Source organism: Palaemon carinicauda, chromosome 19 (assembly GCF_036898095.1).
Source record: "Palaemon carinicauda isolate YSFRI2023 chromosome 19, ASM3689809v2, whole genome shotgun sequence".
NCBI classification, from domain to species: domain Eukaryota; kingdom Metazoa; phylum Arthropoda; class Malacostraca; order Decapoda; family Palaemonidae; genus Palaemon; species Palaemon carinicauda.
In genome coordinates this window covers 2,870,115-2,895,411 of record NC_090743.1, presented here as the reverse complement: position 1 = coordinate 2,895,411, position 25,297 = coordinate 2,870,115, and the positions used below count along the sequence as shown (strand labels likewise).

Below are 25,297 nucleotides of genomic sequence, written 5' to 3'. Positions count from 1 at the left end.
ATCATAGTAGATAACTGAGATGCTCAATTGAATTAGTATCATCTGACCTCGAATCTCTTATCAGAGGCAGATAACTCTTTGACAGCTGCATTATTATCACTTTGAAATTCACATCTTCCCTTGAGGGTTTCTCGTGAATATATCATTGTAGGTAATGTAAATAATATAAGGTTAGGCATTGTCATAAGTTTTGAAATTGTATATTTTTGTACTGTATGTGGTTTGTGGCTGCATTACATTTGAAATTGAAAGTATACAGTATGTAACCAAGTTGTTTACGGCTGCATTACATTTGAAATTGAAAGTATACAGTATGTAACCAAGTATACAGTATGTAACTATGTTGATTACGGCTGCATTACATTTGGAATTGAAAGTATACAGTATGTGACCAAGTTGATTACGGCTGCATTACATTTGAAATTGAAAGTATACAGTATGTGACCAAGTTGATTACGGCTGCATTACATTTGGAATTGAAAGTATACAGTATGTAACCAAGTATACAGTATGTAACTATGTTGATTACGGCTGCATAACTTTTGGAATTGAAAGTATACAGTATGTAACCAAGTTGTTTATGGCTGCATTACATTTTAAATTGAAAGTGTACAGTATGTGACCAAGTTGATTACGGCTGCATTACATTTGGAATTGAAAGTATACAGTATGTAACCAAGTATACAGTATGTAACTATGTTGATTACGGCTGCATAACTTTTGGAATTGAAAGTATACAGTATGTAACCAAGTTGTTTATGGCTGCATTACATTTTAAATTGAAAGTGTACAGTATGTAATCAAGTGGTTTGTGGCTGCATTACATTTGAAATTGCAAGTGTACAGTGTGTAACCAAGTTGTTTATGGCTGCATTACGTGAAAATGAAACGGTATAGTTACCAAGTGCAGTTTACTGTAATGTTATTACGAGATAAAAAGTCTGCTGTAGTTATAATTGCGTAAAAAAGAAAGTCCTTGATCCTGGTTCCTAACTGCTTGATTCGCAAAATAAGTTTGCAGGCATTCTGTCAGTAGATTGGTGCAAAGCATCTCAGCTTGTAACCAATATTTTAATTGAAGTTTTTCCTGCTACCATAAACAACAATCTTAATGAAAATCTAATTTTATCCCAGTCTACCTTGAAATCAATTTAGGTAACCCCTGGTATTTTTAAACATTCAGATTCATGGCCCGACTTGTGTATTCCACCAGCTCTCTGCTAGGATTTTGAAATTCATCCACTCATATTTTGTTCATTTAACTTTACTAATTTTGACCATCAAAATTAATGTTCTGTATTATCTTTTTTTTTGCAAAATTCACAATTTTACAAGAATTATCTCTGTATTTCCCCCCGAAATTTGCTTATAGTTTAAGCATGTATAACCTTGCTTTCATTATAAGGAATGCATTATCCTTATCCATTCCTCTGAGACTGTGGGACTTCTTTCTATGAATCACAATTTATTCATCTCTACCATTTATTCCTGTATAATTCTTTTCTTAAATTTTTTCAGGGTCCTCTTACCCAGTTTCTTACTCTCCTATTTTCATTCCATATTTACATCAAATTTCCTCAGTGCTACTGCTCCACCACTTTGCATAAGGGTTCTGCAACTGATCTTCAGTTGTCTCTGATTAATCTCATCAGAGTTTATGGAATGGCATTATTTATTGTCTATTCTGCAAGACACTGGCCATATTCATGTTTCTGCTATTATACCCCAATCAATACTTGATGGTTGTTCATACATATTTCTTTTTTTATTCTGTATTGCAGGCTTCCATATCTTTATATCGTTATTTCACTTAAAGTCTCTACATTAGCAAATATTATTGATACAACCTCTGTTTCACATATTTTCTTTCTGACTTCCGATGCCATTTTTCGTACTTTCTTCTGGTCTCAATATTTTTATATTTCTTGGGACATGTACACAACCCGTGGCTTTCATTATTGATACTCAATTTTTTTTTTTACTTTCTCTGTGTAACATTCTCAAAGATATTTATGTTCCTTAGCTATACTTGCTGTCCTCTTCTTCACTTTTGCTTTAATCTCTTATTTTTTCTTTCCTTTGTGAATTATTAATACCAGATTTTTTTTAGAATGGTACTGATTATGAAATTTTTAAGGATCTCCAAGTTAAGACAATTACTTATAGCATATTCTGTTCCTTTCCTTCATGGGGGAAACATAATATCATCTACAAATATCAATTATTAAATTTCAATATTCCTTACCTGTGTTATATTTTTTCTACTGATGCTATTCACTTTCTCGATCACTAACTATTGTGACGGGCCGAGAGAGGCTGTGACTAAGAAGGCAGGATGAAGGCAACTGAGTAACTTTATTACAGAACATCCGTTTATATATACATAAACTCCAGGCAAAAAGGGCATAAAAAACATAACAGGCAATTTTATGTTCAACCGACAACCGCACCGGTTAACAGTTAACGGTAAGAAAAACAGACATGTTATTTCAGGTCCCTATCAGTGTGACGGGGAGAGCGAAGATACAAGCATAATATATACAAAAAATGAAATGTCGTTACTATGTACAATCGTGTGACACACGGCTGGTACACTATACTGCATAGCTTGGGTCAAAATACAGTTCCTTGTCTTACCTCTTCAGTCTCAATGTTCCTTGATGTTCCTGCAGGGCAGTCAACAACTGCTATATTAATAGTAATAGTATAAATGTACAGTATTCTGAAACAGCTTTCTGTATGAGAAAATAACCCACAGATGGAAAAGAAGTGTAGTTATATACCAGCAACAACAAAAAAACAATTGTATGAACGTTGCTGTATTCTGTGAAGTATATCAATGTGTCTTAGCTACATTTTCAACCGAGTAAGGCTGTTACATTAACGTACAGATTCAAAATATTGCTACACAGACTTGTAAACAAATAAAATCATGCAAACATAGACACATCTTGGAGGTTTGTAAATAAGTTATGAAAATGAAACTATTTAAACACGAATTGATAAAAAAGTTAATTATTCTCCTGAATAACAATATATTATACAGCAGAGGGATAGTAACACCAGTGCACCTCATGCAGTTTGCTCTATGCTGTACTTAAGGGTAGTATGTAGACCTCTGCATTGAAGAGGTAAAGGGCAGATTAATATCCTAAAGTCTGATCATATATACATATCACCCCCAAGCCCCTCTTCATCAAGCTAGGACCAAGGTGGCCCAGGCAGTGACTACTGGTGACTCAGCAGGTAGACCTATAGGTTCCTCCAAACTCAGAAGGGTGGTAAAGTTGCGAATACTAATACAAACTATCGAGCTAGAGTGGGTCTCGAACTCCTGTCCAATAGAATGCTTGGCAAGGAAATTTTCAATTGCCTACTACAACCTCATCACTGTAGTAAGGTACATAAGATTTCAAATATCAATATATATCTAAAAACAAGACCATTATTTAAAAGGGTATTGAATTCAAAAGAGGAAATGTTCTAAAAAAAATAGGAAAAAAAAATATAAGAAATCCCATCATCTATCTTATTGTACTCTGGAAGATCAACTTCTTCTGATGTTAATAATAGTTTAACCAATATTTGGATGATTAAAACAATGAATTACATATGCTTAGGGTTTCGTATCTTGTTTCTCATAAGTTATCATAAAAAAAAAAATAAAGTAAAATTTATATACTTTTATCGTGATCCCGAAACCTGTACGATAATTCAATAGTATTATTATTATTATTATTATTATTATTATTATTATTATTATTATTATTATTATTAAATGCTAAGGTACAACCCTAGTTGGAAAAGCAGGATGCCATAAGCCCAGGGGCCCCAACAAGGAAAATAGCCCAGTGAGGAAAGTAAGCAAGAATAAATAGAATATTTAAGAATAGTAACATTGAAATAAATATTTAAATTAGAGATATTGAAGACATAAATAGCAGATTTTGACTTAGGAAAAATCTATTTGTGGGTGAGATAGCCATGTCCTCCTAATGGAAGTTCCTCATTGCTAGGTTCTACTTGGGATATTTATGTAAGTGATATACCAGAAAAATTTAACCTTAGAGGTATCAACAAAGTCCTGACCTCTGGAGTGAATATCCCGAGAGATATCGTGGCTATCCTTCCCTGAATAGAGTTAACTTTGTCTCGAAGGATAGAAAAAAAAAAAAAAGAGGGTAGGATCCGTGGGCAGGAGAGCCGTTACAACTCCCTATCTCCGTGTTTACAACTAACATGTTTTCTGATGAGCGACAGCCTGTTAACTGTACTTGTTAGTTGTTAGTTTAGTTTAGTACATTTGTTAGTAATTGCTGTTCCTTACGGGCTGTCAACGCAAGAGCCCGTGTCCAGCACAAGGTTGCAATCTAATAAGCAAGTTGCTGTTCACAGTTGCTTGAGTGTACCTCTACCCATGTCAAAGTAGACGCGATGAAGGCTTGGGGGGAGACAGGTGAGTCGTATTTTAGTGGAAGTGGCTGGAAAAAAACAAACAAAAAAAACTACCCTTTATTTATGCTACTGTACCATACTTTCAATTGCAGATGTTCATGAAATAAACATCTTTTTAAGAGATTGAAAACGTGGGTTCTATATCCTACGATAAGCTTAGTCTTATTAGCTTACCTAGCTTAATATCGCAGACCCATGGGGTAGGTCTGTGTTAGGGGTTTCAAAAATAACGAGCGCCCACCAGTATATATTATTATGACTAACGTAGAGTACGACAGTGTAAGGCGGCTCGCAGAGGGGCATTACCCTCCCCCATAGGTAAGTAGGTGAGAAAACGGCTTCTAAGTTAGGTTAGGCGGGAAAAGTTTAAGTTAGTTGATGTCCATTATTTATCAATGCGTGACGAACTGGCCGCTGATATACAAAGGCTCCGCTTAGTCTTACTAGCTTATCACAGACCCATGGGGTAGGTCTGTGTTAGGGGTTATGAAAATAACTTTTCCATGGGCATAGGCTCTTAGCTTAACAGAATGGTATTGGTTGTAAATGTAGTTTGATGGGACAGGTTAAGCTAAGAATACGGTAGTCTGAGGTGCTATTTTAGTTTGGTATACACCGGCCCTCTGTAGGTAAGTAGCCAAAGATATGGCGGAGCCTTTGTATATCAGCGGCCAGTTCGTCCCTCTTCCATAGTAAATGGACACTAACTAACCTAACCTCCTTCCACCTAAGCTACAAGCCATGTCCTTACCTACAGTACTTACCTAACGGGGGGTGTGATTGTTTATTCAACATTAAGAATTTGATTTCTATTAATTGGCAACAGCATTGGGATAGTTTAATTGAAAATAAGAAGTGAGAAATAACAAATTTTACGTACCCCTGGAAGTATAACATGATGCCTCGAAAGTTGGAGACTACTCTTTGTCGTCTCCGCATTGGTCACACTCAGTTGACATATGAATATCTGCTTACTGGCCAATACCAGCCATATTGCGACGACTGTTTGGTACCCATGACAGCCAGGCATTTGTTGACCAAATGCCCCACATATAGTAGTGAAAGAAATATATACCTTTTTGAGGCTCGAAGTGAGGATGGCAGGTTCATCCTTGCCAAGATTCTTGGACATGAAGTGTTCTACCATGCTAGCAGTATTTTTAGCTTTACTGTACTTCAGAAGCAGGTCTTCTGAAAGCTATTTAACTTTTAAAATGACATCTTTGCTTTTATGGTTTTAATTGAATACTTTTATTCTTTATTTATAATAAGTGATATTGGCATCAATGACCTTAGATGTCAGGATTCCAGGAAACCTCAAATCAATCAATCAGGAGTTTCGGCGAAGCTGAAAGGACGGGCCATTTAAATTTAGTGAGGGTTAACTACCCATCCCGCTAGTTAGCGAGGGCTGGGGGTGTAGCTTGCTACCCCTCCCACTCACACACCTGTGATTGAGCTCACTTTGCTTTTGGCTCGGATATGGAGTTGTTGCCTCATCTTCATGCCCAGTTTGTTAGGAGGCTTACAAGAATCAACACTTTTTGCTCCTGTACAAGAGCGAAGTGCTTTGACCTTTCCCAGGAAAGTACACTAAACTGCCAGTTTCATTATAGGGACCTCATCTTCCCTAACGATTAGTGTCCTATTGAAAGATGAAGGTTTGTGTCGGAACAAATCATAGATTTTTAAAGTGATTTGTATTTTTCATTTAAGTTACAGTGCCCGCATCAACCACTCCCCAAGTCCTAGTCTTCAGGTCTCTAAGTAGGAGCTCAGTGGTTTGTCAAGTGTATGGAGCTTACCTACATAAGTCTTAAGCCTTCGGGTTTCTAGCATCTTGCTTTTTCAACTAAGGTAGTAGTTTAGCTAATAACAACAACAACATAATATAATATAATATAATATATTATAATAATGATAATAATAATAATAGCAGTAGTCATATCCAGATGGAAGTACAGCAGATTCCTGTTAAATGAGTCAGGCTTGTATACTGTAATTAAGAAAAATACTAATTACTTTAAAAATTTGTTTTGCTTAGTTAATGGTGAACTACTACTACTACTAGTAGTAGTAGTAGTAGTAGTAGTAGTATTAGTAACATTCATAAACTACAATACTAGTTCTTCCTGTGAAATGAGTTCATAATATATGATAAGTTTGGATACTGGAACTTTTATCCTTTGGTGCCTTGAGGTGTGAGAAATTGAATATATACTGACTCCATATTAAATACAAATTTGAATTTTTTTTGTTTGTAATCTTGGAGAATTTTATGCCAAAAATGCTAATTTCTTTGGAAGATAGATAAAGTGTTAACTAAGCATTAGATGTACATAAAGTTGAACTGGAACCATATATGAAGAAATGAAGTGTTATTTTATTTTAGTTGCTTAGTGTATTAAAGCACATTCGTCTCTTTGCAGAGCTTGGTTTAAAGAGAAACTGTTCACCCATCTGTTGGAAGCGGATGTCTCTGCAGTGAGGTCTGCCCGTATTTTGCCCTTCTAGTTGGGAGAAGAATTTGTAACTATCAGTCTCACATCTTGTTACATATTTGATATTGAATTCTGAGGCCGCCTGACACCATGGGCATTTTAAGCGATGTATTTGGTGAATTTCTTGACCCTGATACGGGAGAGAAGGTTCCTGTCAAGCGTTATACTATGAAAAATATTTCTGGAGTGGAAGTGCAGGTGATAGCATATGGTGCAGGAATTAGTGGAGTCTTAGTCCCAGACAAAAGAGGTAATAAAGATCATGTAGTTTTAGGCTTTGACAACCTTGAAGGTTACATCAAAACAAGCTATCAGGGCAGTACTGTTGGTCGTCACGCCAACCGCATTTGTCTCGGGAAATTCACCTTGGAAGGGCAGTCACACCAGTTGACGATAAATAACAATGCCAATCATCTTCATGGTGGGAAAAGAGGATGGGATAAATATGTATGGAATAGCTGTGTAGAGGGTAACAGCGTGATATTTTCTCATCTTAGTCCCGATGGGGATCAAGGCTACCCTGGAGATGTTTTGGCTCAAGTTATCTATACCCTTGATGATGAAGGAGGGCTGAGGATTGATTTTGAAGCCATGACTACTAAGGCTACTCCAATAAACATGACCAATCATGCATTTTTCAACCTAGCAGGGCATTCGACGGGTCAGAAAGGTCTGTTTGATCATGTTGTGCAACTGAACTGCGATAGATATACCCCAGTAAATAATGACTTGATACCAACAGGAGAGGTGAAGGCAGTTGGCGGCACTGGATATGATCTGCGATTCCCGGTTAGATTTGGCGACGCCCTTCCAAAAGTTCCAGGCGGTGGGTTGGATCATAACTTTGCCATCTTCTCAAAGAGGAGAGGCGAGCTGGAAATGGCCGGACGTGTCCATCATCCAGAATCAGGCCGTACGCTGGAAGTTTACACCACGGAGCCAGGGATTCAGGTTTATACTGGCAACTTCCTGCCCCGGAAAGAAGGCGAACTCGTAGGAAGGGGAGGATGCTCGTATACTTTTCAAGGGTCATTCTGCTGTGAGCCGCAAAATTTTCCAGACTCGGTCAATCAGGCGAAGTTTCCTGATGATATTTATCGCCCAGGGAAACCATACAAGCATAGTATCTTATATAAGTTTGCTGTTGAGAAATAGAGATGTTAGATAAGTGTGTTGTGTTATGCACCTATTATTTGCCAAATTAAGATCTTTTTTGTTTATTGTCTCTTCATTTTCTTATTTCTTGAAAAGGGGAAGTTATTGAAATAGTAACTTATTGAAGAAAGGTGGCTAATACCATTAGCCTTAATATTTTGAGCAGAGTATGGTAGTTTAGCAGATAAACTAATTGTTACAAGCAACTTATAATTTGTCCATTCATTTGTCTCACCCTTTTCATGGATGTGTTTATAAGTAACTTATCCTGAACTAAATTTTATTTCAAAAATAAAAAAAGACAATAAACATACACCAGATGTTTGTTCTCAAATATCTTATGTAACGCACATTCCCTCTGATAATCATAGCTGAACTTAGTACTTTTACAAAAAGTTTATACCTTACTAGAGATATGGCATATCACAGGGAGGGATGATGGTCATTTTAGCATCCTTAACTTTGACCTTCCAACCATTTTCTTTGGTGTGATAGCTATTGAGTGTGTTTGACATTGTCATATATGAGTTTTCACTTCTTCCATAGCAAATCCTTCATGTCAGCAGCTGGAGGACCTAGAATTATAACTTAGGGGTTTCCTTGAATTAATTTGATCATAATTTGATGTATTTATGTGATATTAATGAAGTTTCTGTATATCTATAAAAATTTAGAATTGCCATTGTAAATTGTAGATAAAGGTCTTTACTGGGGTATCTGTGATAATTTTCTTAAAATAGAATTTGTAATTAGTATTGTTGAAAAAAGTGTAGCATTTCTATTAAATTGATGAATTATATACATTATAGATTTTATACAGAATATTAAAAAGTAATTAATTCTAAATTTATGAATTTGTTTAATTTATCCTTTCAAATTGGATGAGATTTAGGGGTGTTCCTAATATATCGAGCTGGTAACGTCATTTTGTGGCAGATTTTGAGAATTTTTCCTAGTTTTTTTTTTATTCTTTTAGCTTGTTTTAAAATTATACTCTAAGAAAACGGATTTTGAGCGAAGCGAAAAATTAATTTTTGGGTGAGATAGCCATGTCGTCCTGATGGAAGGTTCCTATAGGTAGCTTTCTAAGGGATATTTGGCTACAGTGATATTCCCAGAGAATTAGCCTTTAGGTCTCCAGAATTCTAACTCCTGGCACGAATATCTTTAAAATTTCTCTTAAGGATATCGCGTAATATCAGGGGACATATATCTTGATACGACACATAGCAATCTTCACCCCGAATAGCATTTTCGCTTTGAGGGGGAAAAGTGGCAAAAATAGAAGGGGAGCCGTTATCAAGGTACCCTTCCCCCCGTACTACTATTGAGTATCTAGATGGCGCTGTATCCAAGGTGGCGCTTATTCCTATTTCGTAGCGATTTCGCACGGTGGTGTTTCCTGTTGCTCTAACGTTTGTGCTTCGATATTTAAGGATTTATCATGCAATCTCCAACTACTTCTGCCTCTGGAAAGTTGAGTATTCATTCTTTTTTCTAGGCTGTAAAGACGTATAAATTTCCATGCGGAAATTCCTTATCAGAATCAAGATTTATTCATACATGCTCCACCAATCGTAGTTATTTTGTAAGCCTTTTGATTAGTTTTGGTCACAAATAAACTTTTTAAAGATTTATTCTAGGCTACCCTTTCATGTCAGGTTATTGTTGAGCTAAAGTCTTTCCTGTTTTACTAGATAAAACAAAATGCCACTATTTCCTCTTTGGTAGTAAAAAAATTTCCAGTACATTGGTGTCTTCAGTGTTTAAGGTTGCTGTGGCATGATTGGTAACGTCTCTGCCTGGTGTTTGCCATTGCGGGGTTCGAGTCCCGCTCAGACTCGTTAGTGCCATTAGTGTCTGCAACCTTACCATCCTTGTGAGCTAAGGTTGGGAGTTTTGGGGGAGCCTATAGGTCTATCTGCTGAGTCATCAGCTGCCACTGCCTGGCCCTCCGTGGTCCTAGCTTGGCTGGAGAGGAGGCTTGGGCTCTGATCATATAATAAATGGTCAGTCTCTAGGGCGTTGTCACTGTCCCTTGCCTCTGCCATTCATGAGCGACCTTTAAACCTTTAAAAGCTTTCATGTACAGAAATACAAGCTCTTGTTTTATTTACGTGGTAATGTGTCTTTCCTTCTGTCAGGTTTGGCATATCCAGTATTCTTTTTTTCCACTAATCTTCCCCATTTCAAGAGCTTTTCTCTTCGTCTTAAAACAAAATTTAACACCTACTGCAGTGTACAGAAGGACATCAACTTGCAAATACAAACCCAACTGAAGTTATACATCTCAGATATTGTATCAAAAGTTCATAATGAAATATAATAAAACAATATATGATTTAGTGCATTAAGCAAGACAACAGTTATGATATGAAACAGGAGTATTTTTTGACTTTTCCAGGTGAAAATTGTAGGCATGCGAGTTAGGTGGAGCCTACCCTAAAGCATGATCTAACAAAATTCAAATTACAAACAGCTTCTTAGAACCTAAAAAACGGATTTTTAAGCGAAGCGAAAAATCTATTTTTGGGTGAGATGGCCATGTCGTCCTGATGGAAGGCTCCTATTGGTAGCTTTCTAAGGGATATTTGGCTACAGTGATATTCCCAGAGAATTGACCTTTAGGTCTCCAGAATTCTAACTCCTGGCGCGAATATCCTGAAAATTTCTCTTAAGGATATCGCATAATATCAGGGGACGTATATCTTGATACGACACATGGCAATCTTCACCCCGAATAGCAATTTCGTTTCGAGGGGGAAGAATGGCGAAACTGAAGGGTAGCCGTTATCAAGGTTACCCTTCCTCCCGTACTATTACGAGGATCCAAGATGGCGCTCATTCCTTCTTTGGTAGCGATTTTGCACGGTGGTTTTCCCTGTTATCTAACGTTCTTGATCGTTCTTGAGAGGATTTAATATGCTTATAAGTTGAGAACTTTCTACACTCAGTTATTGGTCGATTCATGGTGGCTAGGAGCCATAGTTTCTTGACTCGAACCTATTGGTTGATTCATAGGGACTAGGAGCCACAGTTTCTTGACTCCTAACAATTTCTGCCCTTAGGCCTTTGTAAATCCCATGTGTTCCAAAGCCAAAGCTGCTGTAAGGGACTTACCTCTTTGTTCTCCGTATGCTACGCCCTTTTCTTGCCAGCTGGAGTCCCAAGATTCATCGGAGGCAGAGGTAACAGAACTTGAATCCATCTATGAGTGCAGTTTATTGTGGTATGTTGAAAGGAAATGGGTAAATAAGTTAAATAATCAAAATCTTAATTTGGAAATGACGTTAATTGAAACTTCATAAGTGATTTGAGTAGAATTTTGAATGATGTGTTAGTGCTTCGTAAGTGATCTAAAGGGTCGATTGTTTTTTACCCCGATACTTTCAGTTCGGAATTACAGTAGGTCTTTTCGCCGACACTTTCAGTTCGGAATTAGGTCTTTTCGCCGACACTTTCAGTTTGGAATTAGGTCTTTTCGCCGACACTTTCAGTTCGGAATTACAGTAGGTCTTTTCGCCGACACTTTCAGTTTGGAATTAGGTCTTTTTGCCGACACTTTCAGTTCGGAATTAGGTCTTTTCGCCGACACTTTCAGTTCGGAATTAGGTCTTTTCGCCGACACTTTCAGTTCGGTATTAGGTCTTTTCGCCGACACTTTCAGTTCGGAATTAGGTCTTTTCGCCGACACTTTCAGTTCGGAATTAGGTCTTTTCGCCCAAATTCCATACATCAATCCATCCATCTGAAGGCAATTGGCAGTTGTCAGAGAAATCTAGAAATGAAGTCTTTGTCTTTAATTCTGATAACTGACTCAAAGCTTCTTTCCTTATTCTTATTGAACTCAATGCCTCGGAATTCCTAATCTTTGTACATAAGTGTGCTATTTGCCAAAGGGATGTAATTTACCCTGCCATTTTCCTTTATACCCCTCTTCTAAGTGTGGCCAAGATGCCAGAAAACCTTAAATCAATCAATAAATCAATATAAGTCGGGCTTTTAATTTGTGTGAAAATAAACTATTTTTTTGTACTGTAGTTTTAGATGTGTAGATAAATCATATGAATATCAATTTCTATTGAATTTTATTGCGTATCTTATCCCTTTAAAGACACATGAAAAATTTATTTCATCCTTTTATCATATCCTTTTTATCAATTTATGTTATTTCCTAAATTTTGAGTTGCATCTTTTGTATCATGTCTAGGTCATGTAATACAAAATATTTTTGTCTTTCTTTTCCTACAGTTTATAATCTTGCTTAACTGACTGCATGCATGATGCAAAGGCATTACCAGGTATTGCAAGGGATCATGTTGGAGGGTCACGCTTGGTTAGGAGGCTGAGGACCACCTTGTTTCCCCCATTTTCTTTTTGCTGGAACTGTAAGTGTTAAAAAATCCATTTACTCTAGTTTATTGACCCTATTTTGTTACTTAGGATTAGTTTTGTTTATTTATTAATATATATAAGGGACTTTAATATAGGAAAAATCAATTTTTGTTTGAGATAGCCATGTTGTCCTGATGGAAGTTCCTCTAGGCAGCTTTCTACTTGGGGTATTTCTGCGAGTGATATACCCGAGAATTTTACCTGCAGAGGTATCACGGGGTTGCTACCCCCGGAGAGAATATTCCGAAAGATATCGTGTATATAGCAGGGACATGTTTAAGACAACCAAGGCTATCCTTCCCCGAATAGAGTTAACCTTGTCTAGAAGGGTATGGGATAGGATTGGATACGTGGGAGAGCCGTTACAACTCCTATACCAGTGTGTTATTGTAACACGTACGCTGGTTGCTGTTTCGCCATTCCAGCAGCAGCCATCGAATGAAACATGGCGTCACACTGAAAATTTGGGAGGGGATGAAAAGTAACGGGCGTGTCCATCAGGACGACATGGCTATCTCACCCAAAAATAGATATTTCCTTTGTCAAATTCCCATTTTTGGGCTTGAGCCATGTCGTCCTGATGGAAGTGTACCAGAGAATTAAAAAATTCTCAGTTGTGGTGTATTAGAATTTAACTGTAATTGCTTTTTTGTTACAACCTCACCAATTGTAGAAGATTTGAATTTGTTCTATAGAATTAGTGCATCTAATGAGGATTTGTTTTACACTTCCAAATGTAATTTTTTGAAACAACAGTCCAACTCATTGAGTTGACTACAGTATAAAGTTTTTGTAACTGGTATCATCGCAGCTCCACACGCTGTGATGAAGGTAACATATCCATTATCATTAGGAACATTTACAAACTAAAATTAGTTCGTAATAAGGGGGGGGGGGTTAAATAAGGTACTGTACACTAGTTTTTATTTAGAAACATTCCTGCTACCCCTCCTTACACGACTCGTCTTGAATTTATGAGTAACTTTCATAACTTAAATACCTTTTATAATTATAGTAGATAAGAGAAAACACACACCGACCACATATATACCCATAAAACATGTCTCTGAAGCAGTCCATGTCAAAATATGGGACTGAAAATTTGGAGTTCCTTCCTGCTACCTCCCCCTTACACGACTCGTCCTGAATTTATGTGTAACTTTCATAACTACAATACCCTCTATAATTATAATAGATAAGAGAAAAAATACACATACCACATATATACCCATTATACATGTCTCTGAAGCAGTCCATGTCAAATTCTGAGACTGTGAAATTTGGAGTTTTTCCTGCTACTCCCCTTTACACGACTCGTCATGAAATTACGGTAACTTTCATGACTTCAGTACCCTTTATGATTATAGTAGTTAAGAGAAAACACACACTGACCACACATATACCCATAAAACATGTCTCTGAAGCAGTCCATGCCAAAATCTTAGACCGTGAAAATTTGGAGTTTCCCCCCCCTTACACGACTCGTCATGAAATTACTTGTTTAGGAAGTAGCTCTACACAACCTTTGTTTATCAAACCTGCCAGCTCATTAGCGGTTGAGCTTACTAGGATACCTGTCATCCAGTGGTGATGATAATATTAATTAGCTGACCAGGATTTGTAAGGTATGTGTATATGGGAAAAGTTCTGTGGTGGAGCTAAATGATTCAAATATTTGGGAAAATAATTTGATTACTATAAAAGAGCATTGAAAAACATGATTTGGTTATATTACAAAAGAGAGGCTTACATATAGTGGTGATAATGTGATTAATTAGTTGACCAGGGTTTGTAAGGTGAGTAGATGATGAGAAAGTTCCGTATGAATAAGTTAGAAGATGTTTAAGTGTATAAAGGTCAAATGATGGAAGGGACTATGGATTATTTATAATGTTACTTAGCATGCCACAAACGGTGAACAGTAAGATTTGACTGAGAAAGTAAGGCAGGTGATTGAAAGGTTGATATAGCAAGATCGGAAATGTGATGGAACATTGAAGAGGGTCTTCTTCTTCTTTGTCTGCATCCTTTCCCACTTCTATGTGGGGTCGATGTTTCTGGCCAGCGTTCTCCATCTACCTCTGTCCCACACTTCATCACCGGTTAATCCCTTTGATCGAAGGTCATCCTCGATACAGTCCATCCACCTTCGCTTTGGTCTCTCTCTCCTCGTTCCATGTACCTCCATTTCCATCACTCTCCTCCCAAAATACTGTTCATCTCTTCTCATGACATGACCATACCACCTCAGTCTACTTTGTTGGATCTTATGTGATAGTTTTCTAACTCCTTTGGTACCCCTAATTACCTCATTCCATATCTTATCTCTTCTTGCCACCCCACACATCTATCTCAACATCCTCATCTCTGCCATATCCAGCTTCCTCTCTTCTGTCTTCTTTATTGCCCACGTCTCCACTCCATACACACCATTGCCGGTCTCACAACTATCCTGTGTGCTTTACCTTTCAACTTAACCCCTATTTTCCTGTCGCATAGTACTCCACACTTTTTTTTTTCCAATTCTTCCATCCTGCTTGTATTCTGTGGTTTATTTCTGCCCCCAGATCACCGTTCTCTGTAACTGTTGATCCTAAATACTTGAAATTTTCAACTCTTTTCAATCTCTCTCCTTGTAAACTAATTATATCTGATGAAAATGCCACCTAAGTTTGAAAGTACAAGTGAAAATATTTATCCCTTACTGCTCTAAAAAAGAGATTAATCATTTCAGCAAGAGCTTTGTAATTCCAGACCACCTTTCCCCATTGAAAGGGGCTTCTGCTATTGGATTAGAAAGAGCTTTTATTAATGCTGACAAATTCTGGTAATTACAGAAGCTGTTTCCTTATAAGAAAAAAGCTCTATCATTCAAAAAAATAAAAAAAGTTTTTCTCATTAGGAAGATTTACTACAGCCATTCAGCATTGTATTTATAATTCGTAATTTTTTTTTTATACAAAAGAAGCTTTCCACATTAGAAAGAGCTCTACCATTCCAAAAAAAAAAAAGAACAGCCTTTCATTCCAGAGGAGTCATCCCTCATTGAGAAGAGCTTTGTCATTGTTTATTTAAAAGCAGCTTTCTTCATTAGAAAGAGCTCTACCATTCCAAAAAACAGCCTTTCATTCCATAGGAGTTTTCCCTCATTGAGAAGAGCTTTGTCATTGTTTATTTAAAAGAAGCTTTCCTCATTAGAAAGAGCTCTACCATTCCAAAAAAACAGCCTTTCATTCCAGAGGAGTTTTCCCTCATTGGGAAGAGTTTTGTCATTGTTTATTTAAAAGCAGCTTTCCTCATTAGAAAGAGCTCTACCATTCCAAAAAAATAGCCTTTCATTCCTGAGGAGTTTTCCCTCATTGAGAAGAGCTTTGTCATTGTTTATCTAAAAGCAGCTTTCCTCATTAGAAAGAGCTCTATCATTCCAAAAAAAAAAGGCTTCCATTCCAGAGGAGTTTTCCCTCATTGAGAAGAGCTTTGTCATTGTTTATTTAAAAGCAGCTTTACTCATTAGAAAGAGCTCTACCATTCAAAAAAAACAGCCTTCCATTCCTGAGGAGTTTTCCCTCATTGAGAAGAGCTTTGTCATTGTTTATCTAAAAGCAGCTTTCCACATTAGAAAGAGCTCTATCATTCCAAAAAACAGGCTTCCATTCCAGAGGAGTTTTCCCTCATTGAGAAGAGCTTTGCCATTGTTTATTTAAAAGCAGCTTTCCTCAATAGAAAGAGCTCTACCATTCCAGAAAACAGCCTTCCCTTCCAGAGGAGTTTTCCCTCATTGAGAAGAGCTTTGTCATTGTTTATTTAAAAGCAGCTCCCTCATTAGAAAGAGCTCTACCATTCCAAAAAAACAGCCTTTCATTCCAGAGGAGTTTTCCCTCATTGAGAAGAGCTTTGTCATTGTTTATTTAAAAGCAGCTCCCTCATTAGAAAGAGCTCTACCATTCCAAAAAAACAGCCTTTCATTCCAGAGGAGTTTTCCCTCATTGAAAAGTGCTTTGCCATTGTTTATTTAAAAGCAGCTTTCCTCAATAGAAAGAGCTCTACCATTCCAAAAAACAGCCTTTCATTCCAGAGGAGTTTTCCCTCATTGAGAAGAGCTTTGTCATTGTTTATTTAAAAGCAGCTTTCCTCATTAGAAAGAGCTCTACCATTCCAAAAAAAAGCCTTTCATTCCAGAGGAGTTTTCCCTCATTGAGAAGAGCTTTGTCATTGTTTATTTAAAAGCAGCTTTCCTCATTAGAAAGAGCTCTACCATTCCAAAAAAAGCCTTTCATTCCAGAGGAGTTTTCCCTCATTGAGAAGAGCTTTGTCATTGTTTATTTAAAAGCAGCTTTCCTCATTAGAAAGAGCTCTACCATTCCAAAAAAACAACCTTTCATTCCTGAGGAGTTTTCCCTCATAGTGAAGAGCTTTGTCATTGTTTATTTTAAAGCAGCTTTCCTCATTAGAAAGAGCTCTACCATTCCAAAAAAACAACCTTTCATTCCTGAGGAGTTTTCCCTCATTGAGAAGAGCTTTGTCATTGTTTATTTAAAAGCAGCTTTCCTCATTAGAAAGAGCTCTACCATTCCAAAAAAACAACCTTTCATTCCTGAGGAGTTTTCCCTCATAGTGAAGAGCTTTGTCATTGTTTATTTAAAAGCAGCTTTCCTCATTAGAAAGAGCTCTACCATTCCAAAAAAACAACCTTTCATTCCTGAGGAGTTTTCCCTCATTGAGAAGAGCTTTGTCATTGTTTATTTAAAAGCAGCTTTCCTCATTAGAAAGAGCTCTACCATTCCAAAAAAACAACCTTTCATTCCTGAGGAGTTTTCCCTCATAGTGAAGAGCTTTGTCATTGTTTATTTTAAAGCAGCTTTCCTCATTAGAAAGAGCTCTACCATTCCAAAAAAACAACCTTTCATTCCTGAGGAGTTTTCCCTCATTGAGAAGAGCTTTGTCATTGTTTATTTAAAAGCAGCTTTCCTCATTAGAAAGAGCTCTACCATTCCAAAAAAAAGCCTTTCATTCCTGAGGAGTTTTCCCTCATTGAGAAGACCTTTGTCATTGTTTATTTAAAAGCAGCTTTCCTCATTAGAAAGAGCTCTACCATTCCAAAAAAAAGCCTTTCATTCCAGAGGAGTTTTCCCTCATTGAGAAGAGCTTTGTCATTGTTTATTTAAAAGCAGCTTTCCTCATTAGAAAGAGCTCTACCATTCCAAAAAAACAGCCTTTCATTCCTGAGGAGTTTTCCCTCATTGAGAAGACCTTTGTCATTGTTTATTTAAAAGCAGCTTTCCTCATTAGAAAGAGCTCTACCATTCCAAAAAAACAGCCTTTCATTCCAGAGGAGTTTTCCCTCATTGAGAAGAGCTTTGTCATTGTTTATTTAAAAGCAGCTTTCCTCATTAGAAAGAGCTCTACCATTCCAAAAAAACAACCTTTCATTCCTGAGGAGTTTTCCCTCATTGAGAAGAGCTTTGTCATTGTTTATTTAAAAGCAGCTTTCCTCATTAGAAAGAGCTCTACCATTCCAAAAAAACAACCTTTCATTCCTGAGGAGTTTTCCCTCATAGTGAAGAGCTTTGTCATTGTTTATTTTAAAGCAGCTTTCCTCATTAGAAAGAGCTCTACCATTCCAAAAAAACAACCTTTCATTCCTGAGGAGTTTTCCCTCATTGAGAAGAGCTTTGTCATTGTTTATTTAAAAGCAGCTTTCCTCATTAGAAAGAGCTCTACCATTCCAAAAAAAAGCCTTTCATTCCTGAGGAGTTTTCCCTCATTGAGAAGACCTTTGTCATTGTTTATTTAAAAGCAGCTTTCCTCATTAGAAAGAGCTCTACCATTCCAAAAAAAAGCCTTTCATTCCAGAGGAGTTTTCCCTCATTGAGAAGAGCTTTGTCATTGTTTATTTAAAAGCAGCTTTCCTCATTAGAAAGAGCTCTACCATTCCAAAAAAAAAGCCTTTCATTCCTGAGGAGTTTTCCCTCATTGAGAAGACCTTTGTCATTGTTTATTTAAAAGCAGCTTTCCTCATTAGAAAGAGCTCTACCATTCCAAAAAAACAGCCTTTCATTCCAGAGGAGTTTTCCCTCATTGAGAAGAGCTTTGCCATTGTTTATTTAAAAGCAGCTTTCCTCATTAGAAAGAGCTCACCATTCCAAAAACAGCCTTTCATTCCATAGGAGTTTTCCCTTATTTAGAAGAGATTCGTCATTGTTTATTTAAAAACAGCTTTCCTCATTAGAAAGAGCTCACCATTCCAAAAACAGCCTTTCATTCCATAGGAGTTTTCCCTTATTGAGAAGAGATTCGTCATTGTTTATTTAAAAACAGCTTTCCTCATTAGAAAGAGCTCTACCATTCCAAAAAAACAGCCTTCCATTCCAGAAGAGTTTTCCCTCATTGAGAAGAGCTTTGTCATTGTTTATTTAAAAGCAGCTTTCCTCATTAGAAAGAGCTCTACCATTCCAAAAAACAGCCTTTCATTCCAGAGGAGTTTTCCCTCATTGAAAAGAGCTTTGCCATTGTTTATTTAAAAGCAGCTTTCCTCAATAGAAAGAGCTCTACCATTCCAAAAAACAGCCTTTCATTCCAGAGGAGTTTTCCCTCATTGAGAAGAGCTTTGTCATTGTTTATTTAAAAGCAGCTTTCCTCATTAGAAAGAGCTCTACCATTCCAAAAAAAAGCCTTTCATTCCAGAGGAGTTTTCCCTCATTGAGAAGAGCTTTGTCATTGTTTATTTTAAAGCAGCTTTCCTCATTAGAAAGAGCTCTACCATTCCAAAAAAAAGCCTTTCATTCCAGAGGAGTTTTCCCTCATTGAGAAGAGCTTTGTCATTGTTTATTTAAAAGCAGCTTTCCTCATTAGAAAGAGCTCTACCATTCCAAAAAAAAAGCCTTTCATTCCTGAGGAGTTTTCCCTCATTGAGAAGACCTTTGTCATTGTTTATTTTAAAGCAGCTTTCCTCATTAGAAAGAGCTCTACCATTCCAAAAAAACAACCTTTCATTCCTGAGGAGTTTTCCCTCATTGAGAAGAGCTTTGTCATTGTTTATTTAAAAGCAGCTTTCCTCATTAGAAAGAGCTCTACCATTCCAAAAAAAAAGCCTTTCATTCCTGAGGAGTTTTCCCTCATTGAGAAGACCTTTGTCATTGTTTATTTTAAAGCAGCTTTCCTCATTAGAAAAGCTCTACCATTCCAAAAAACAGCCTTTCATTCCAGAGGAGTTTTCCCTCATTGAGAAGAGCTTTGCCATTGTTTATTTAAAAGCAGCTTTCCTCATTAGAAAGAGCTCACCATTCCAAAAACAGCCTTTCATTCCATAGGAGTTTTCCCTTATTTAGAAGAGATTCGTCATTGTTTATTTAAAAACAGCTTTCCTCTTTAGAAAGAGCTCACCATTCCAAAAACAGCCTTTCATTCCATAGGAGTTTTCCCTTATTGAGAAGAGATTCGTCATTGTTTATTTAAAAACAGCTTTCCTCATTAGAAAGAGCTCTACTATTCCAAAAAAAACAGCCTTTCATTCCTGAGGAGGTTTCCCTCATTGAGAAGAGCTTTGTCATTGTTTATTTAAAAAAAGCTTTCCTCATTAGAAAGAGCTCTACTATTCCAAAAAAAAAAACAGCCTTTCATTCCTGAGGAGGTTTCCCTCATTGAGAAGAGCTTTGTCATTGTTTATTTAAAAACAGCTTTCCTCATTAGAAAGAGCTCTACTATTCCAAAAAAAAACAGCCTTTCATTCCTGAGGAGTTTTCCCTCATTGAGAAGAGCTTTGTCATTGTTTATTTAAAAGCAGGTTTCCTCATTAGAAAGAGCTCTACCATTCCAAAAAAACAGCCTTTCATTCCAGAGGAGTTTTCCCTCATTGAGAAGAGTTTGTCATTGTTTATTAAAAGCAGGTTTCCTCATTAGAAAGAGCTCTACCATTCCAAAAAAACAGCCTTTCATTCCAGAGGAGTTTTCCCTCATTGAGAAGAGTTTGTCATTGTTTATTTAAAAGCAGCTTTCCTCATTAGAAAGAGCTCTACCATTCCAAAAAAACAGCCTTTCATTCCAGAGGAGTTTTCCCTCATTGAGAAGAGCTTTGTCATTGTTTATTTAAAAGCAGGTTTCCTCATTAGAAAGAGCTCTACCATTCCAAAAAAACAGCCTTTCATTCCTGAGGAGTTTTCCCTCATTGAGAAGAGCTTTGTCATTGTTTATTTAAAAGCAGCTTTCCTCATTAGAAAGAGCTCTACCATTCCAAAAAAACAGCCTTTCATTCCAGAGGAGTTTTCCCTCATTGAGAAGAGCTTTGTCATTGTTTATTTAAAAGCAGGTTTCCTCATTAGAAAGAGCTCTACCATTCCAAAAAAAACAGCCTTTCATTCCAGAGGAGTTTTCCCTCATTGAGAAGAGCTTTGTCATTGTTTATTTAAAAGCAGCTTTCCTCATTAGAAAGAGCTCTACCATTCCAAAAAAACAGCCTTTCATTCCAGAGGAGTTTTCCCTCATTGAGAAGAGCTTTGTCATTGTTTATTTCAAAGCAGCTTTCCTCATTAGAAAGAGCTCTACCATTCCAAAAAAACAGCCTTTCATTCCAGAGGAGTTTTCCCTCATTGAGAAGAGCTTTGTCATTGTTTATTTCAAAGCAGCTTTCCTCATTAGAAAGAGCTCTACCATTCCAAAAAAACAGCCTTTCATTCCAGAGGAGTTTTCCCTCATTGAGAAGAGCTTTGTCATTGTTTATTTCAAAGCAGCTTTCCTCATTAGAAAGAGCTCTACCATTCCAAAAAAACAGCCTTTCATTCCAGAGGAGTTTTCCCTCATTGAGAAGAGCTTTGTCATTGTTTATTTAAAAGCAGCTTTCCTCATTAGAAAGAGCTCTACCATTCCAAAAAAACAGCCTTTCATTCCAGAGGAGTTTTCCCTCATTGAGAAGAGCTTTGCCATTGTTTATTTCAAAGCAACTTTGAGCTCTACGATTCCAAAAAAACAGCCTTCCATTCCTGAGGTGTTTTCCCTCATTGAGAAGAGCTTTGTCATTGTTTATTTAAAAGCAGCTTTCCTCATTAGAAAGAGCTCTACCATTCCAAAAAACAACCTTTCATTCCAAAGGAGTTTTCCCTCATTGAGAAGAGCTTTTTCATTGTTTATTTAAAAGCAGCTTTCCTCATTAGAAAGAGCTCTACCATTCCAATAAAAACAACCTTTCATTCCAGAGTTTTCCCTCATTGAGAAGAGCTTTTTCATTGTTTATATAAAAGCCGCTTTCCTCATTAGAAAAGCTCTACCATTCCAAAAAACAGCCTTTCATTCCTGAGGAGTTTTCCCTCATTGAGAAGAGCTTTGTCACTGTTTATTTAAAAGCAGCTCCCTTATTAGAAAGAACTCTACCATTAAAAAAAAACAGCCTTTCATTCCTGAGGAGTTTTCCCTCATTGAGAAGAGCTTTTTCATTGTTTATATAAAAGCAGCTTTCCTCATTAGAAAAGCTCTACCATTCCAAAAAACAGCCTTTCATTCCTGAGGAGTTTTCCCTCATTGAGAAGAGCTTTGTCATTGTTTATTTAAAAGCAGCTTTCCTCATTAGAAAGAGCTCTACCATTCCAAAAAACAGGCTTTCATTTCAGATGAGTTTTCCCTCATTGAGAAGAGCTTTGTCATTGTTTATTTAAAAGCAGCTTTCCTCATTAGAAAGAGCTCTACCATTCCAAAAAAAACAGCCTTTCATTCCAGAGGAGTTTTCCCTCATTGAGAAGAGCTTTGTCATTGAAGAAGAGTAGATTTCTCCACAGGTTTACCTGGTTGGCCTTTTATGGAAAAAAAAAAACCTCCAAATTTGTCCTTTTTCCTGTGCTAGATACCTAAATTTGGCCTTTTTTGATATTCGTTAGCCGAAAATGCTATATTTGCGGTCTTTTTCTTCTAGTAGGTTGGCCTTTTAAAGCTGCAGTCGATCAGACGTTGACCTTTTCTCATTTGGAAAACCCGGCAACCCTGATCTATACGCTAGAGTTCTTATCATAGGCACATGTCATACAGAGCACACGTACCGACGGACGCTATCAACAGACCAAAAATAGAACTTCCGGTGGCGTGTTTATTTCCCGTTGTCAAGATGGCAACACTTTGTTTAGGGGATGCGTTTGCTTCAAGAAAAAGAGTTGAAAAAGTTTAAAAGTATTTGAATTTCATGTATATAATTTTATTATTTTTCTTGTGTATTTTATATGATGTATTTTCGTATTTTTTTATTTTGTAAATTTGATTTACTGGTTATTTTATTTTGCATCATCATAATAATAATAATAATAATAATAATAATAATAATAATAATAATAATAATAATAATAATAATAATAATCTATGCTCCTTTATCATTTAGCTATCTCACAGCCATTATTATTATTATTATTATTATTGTTGTTGTTGTTGTTGTTGTTGTTGTTGTTGTTGTTATTATTATTATTACTCTTATTATTATTATTATTATTATTATTATTATTACTATTATTATTATTATTATTATTATTATTATTATTATTCGTTACAATTTACAACCCTAGTTGGAAAAGCAGGATGCTATAATCCTAGGGACTCGAACAGGCAAAATAGCCCACTGAGGAAAGGAAATAGATAAATAACGAATAACATTTATAAACAAAAATAGTTAAAAAAAGAAACATGAAATAATTCAAGGTCAGCAACATCGTTAAGATAGATCTGTTATATATAAATTATTCAACAGAAAAACATCTGTAACAATTTTGAACTTCTGCAGTTCCTTATTCATAGATAACTTCATTTCCCCGATATATATGTATATATATATATATAATATATATATATATATATATATGTGTGTGTGTGTGTATATATATATATATGTGTGTGTGTGTGTATATATATATATATATATATAAATATATATGTGTGTGTGTCTGTGTATATTATATATATATTATATATGTATATATATGTGTGTGTATATTATATATATATTATATATGTATATAAATATATGTGTGTATATTATATATATATATATATATGTGTGTGTGTGTGTATATATTATATATATACATATATATATATATATATATATGTATATATACATATATATGTGTATATATATATATATATATATATACTGTATATCATAATCATCACCATCAGCATTTACTATTCCACTGCAGAACAAACACCTCAGATATGTCCTTCCACTTGCGTCTATTTATGGTCTTTCTATGCCAGGCCACACCTGGACATTTCTGCTTTTCTATGCAAATCTCCTATTATTGTTTGTAATTGCTCCCAGTAAACAAAAATATATTATTTGCAAATCTTAAGTTGTTAAGATATTCCCCATTAATATTAATGCCTATATTTTCCCCAGTCTAAATTCTTAGACCTTCTAGGCATGCTGGGAATAATATAGGAGAGATGAGGTCTCCCTGTCTAACTCCTTTCTCAATCGTAATTTTCTATATTTTTATGTAATTTAGGATTGTTATATATATATATATATATATATATTATATATATATATATATATATATGAAGCTATCATTAAAAAAATTCAAGAGATGGTAAGTCTCTGGATACGATGGAATAACTGCTGAGAAGATTCTGGTAAAAAATGAAGTGACTCCCAGAATAATTACAAGACTATATTGTAGAATGTGGTATGAAGAGGCAAAACCTAATGAATGGGAGCTAGGAGTGTTGGTGAAAATGGCAAAAAAGGACATTGGCTAATTGCAATAATTACAGAGGCATCACACTTTCCTCAGTTGTCATGAAAATATATAGTATGCTAATTCTAAAGATACTAGACAGAAAGATTGACGAAAAGCTGAGAGATGAACAATCAGGATTTGGAAAAGGTAGAAGTTGTACTGACCAAGTTTTCCTTTTAAGACATGTACCGCCATGTGTAGAATATAGAAATCCAGTTTTGATGGCATTTGTGGACTATGAAAAAGCCTTTGAAAGTCTGCAATGGCTAATTATGCTCGCCAGAATGCATGGAATATCGTATGAGGTTGGGCTCAAGGTAAATAGAAGACAGATGATGATGAGAAAGGAATATGCAATGGAAGATGAAATATCCTGGGAAGGAGAAAATTAATGAGGTGGAATCATTTAGATATTTAGGAACCATGATCTCTAAAACAGGAACTTTAGAATTGGAGTTTAATGAAAGATTGGAAAAAGCAAATCAGGTAATGGCTAGGTTAAAATTTGGAAATCGAATTGCCTGAAATTACACATAAAAATCAGGCTATATATCAGTTCAATAAGATCGGTGTTACTGTATGAACATGAGTCGTGGTATGACAAGGAAACAATATCAAACATATTTTGTAGATTTGAAAACAAAGCCCTCAGAAGAATATTGGGAATTAAATGGCAGGACAGGATTAGAAATGAAACTATAAGAGAGGTTACTCGAGTGCCACATGTGGATGAGATCATGATGAGGGGTAGATGTAGATGGTTGGGGCATGCTCTTCGCACTCTCCAAGAGAGACTAGTTCAGCAAACATTTAACTTGGCTCCGCAAGGCACTAGAAGAGTTGGAAGACCCTGGCCTACATGGCTGAAGATATGAAGCGTGATGTAGGAGATGATGAATGGAGAAGTATTGATTTACAAGCTCAAGATATAGACGACTGGGAAAATCTAACCAAGGCCCTTTGCATCAATAGACGTAGGAGATGATGTTATATATACTCTTTCTGAGTTGCACACCTTAACATGGTGGAAGGGTTTGTGTATTGCCATGATCAGCAAAGCTTTATTAGTCAGGCCACCCTTAC

At 36.2% G+C, this 25,297-nt stretch overlaps 1 protein-coding gene across 1 annotated transcript; it reads left to right on the top strand.

The window, feature by feature from the left end:
- Positions 1-6,901: 6,901 nt before the first annotated feature.
- Positions 6,902-8,381, top strand: LOC137658398 (galactose mutarotase-like). Its single transcript, XM_068393080.1, has one exon. The coding sequence runs from the start codon at positions 7,047-7,049 to the stop codon at positions 8,109-8,111; it is 1,065 nt and encodes a 354-aa protein (XP_068249181.1). The 5' UTR covers positions 6,902-7,046; the 3' UTR covers positions 8,112-8,381.
- The last annotated feature ends 16,916 nt before the right edge of the window (positions 8,382-25,297 follow it).

Coding starts and splice junctions, on each gene's coding strand:
- LOC137658398 (XM_068393080.1), top strand. CDS start 7,047: ATGGGCATTTTAAGCGATGTATTTGGTGAATTTCTTGACCCTGATACG.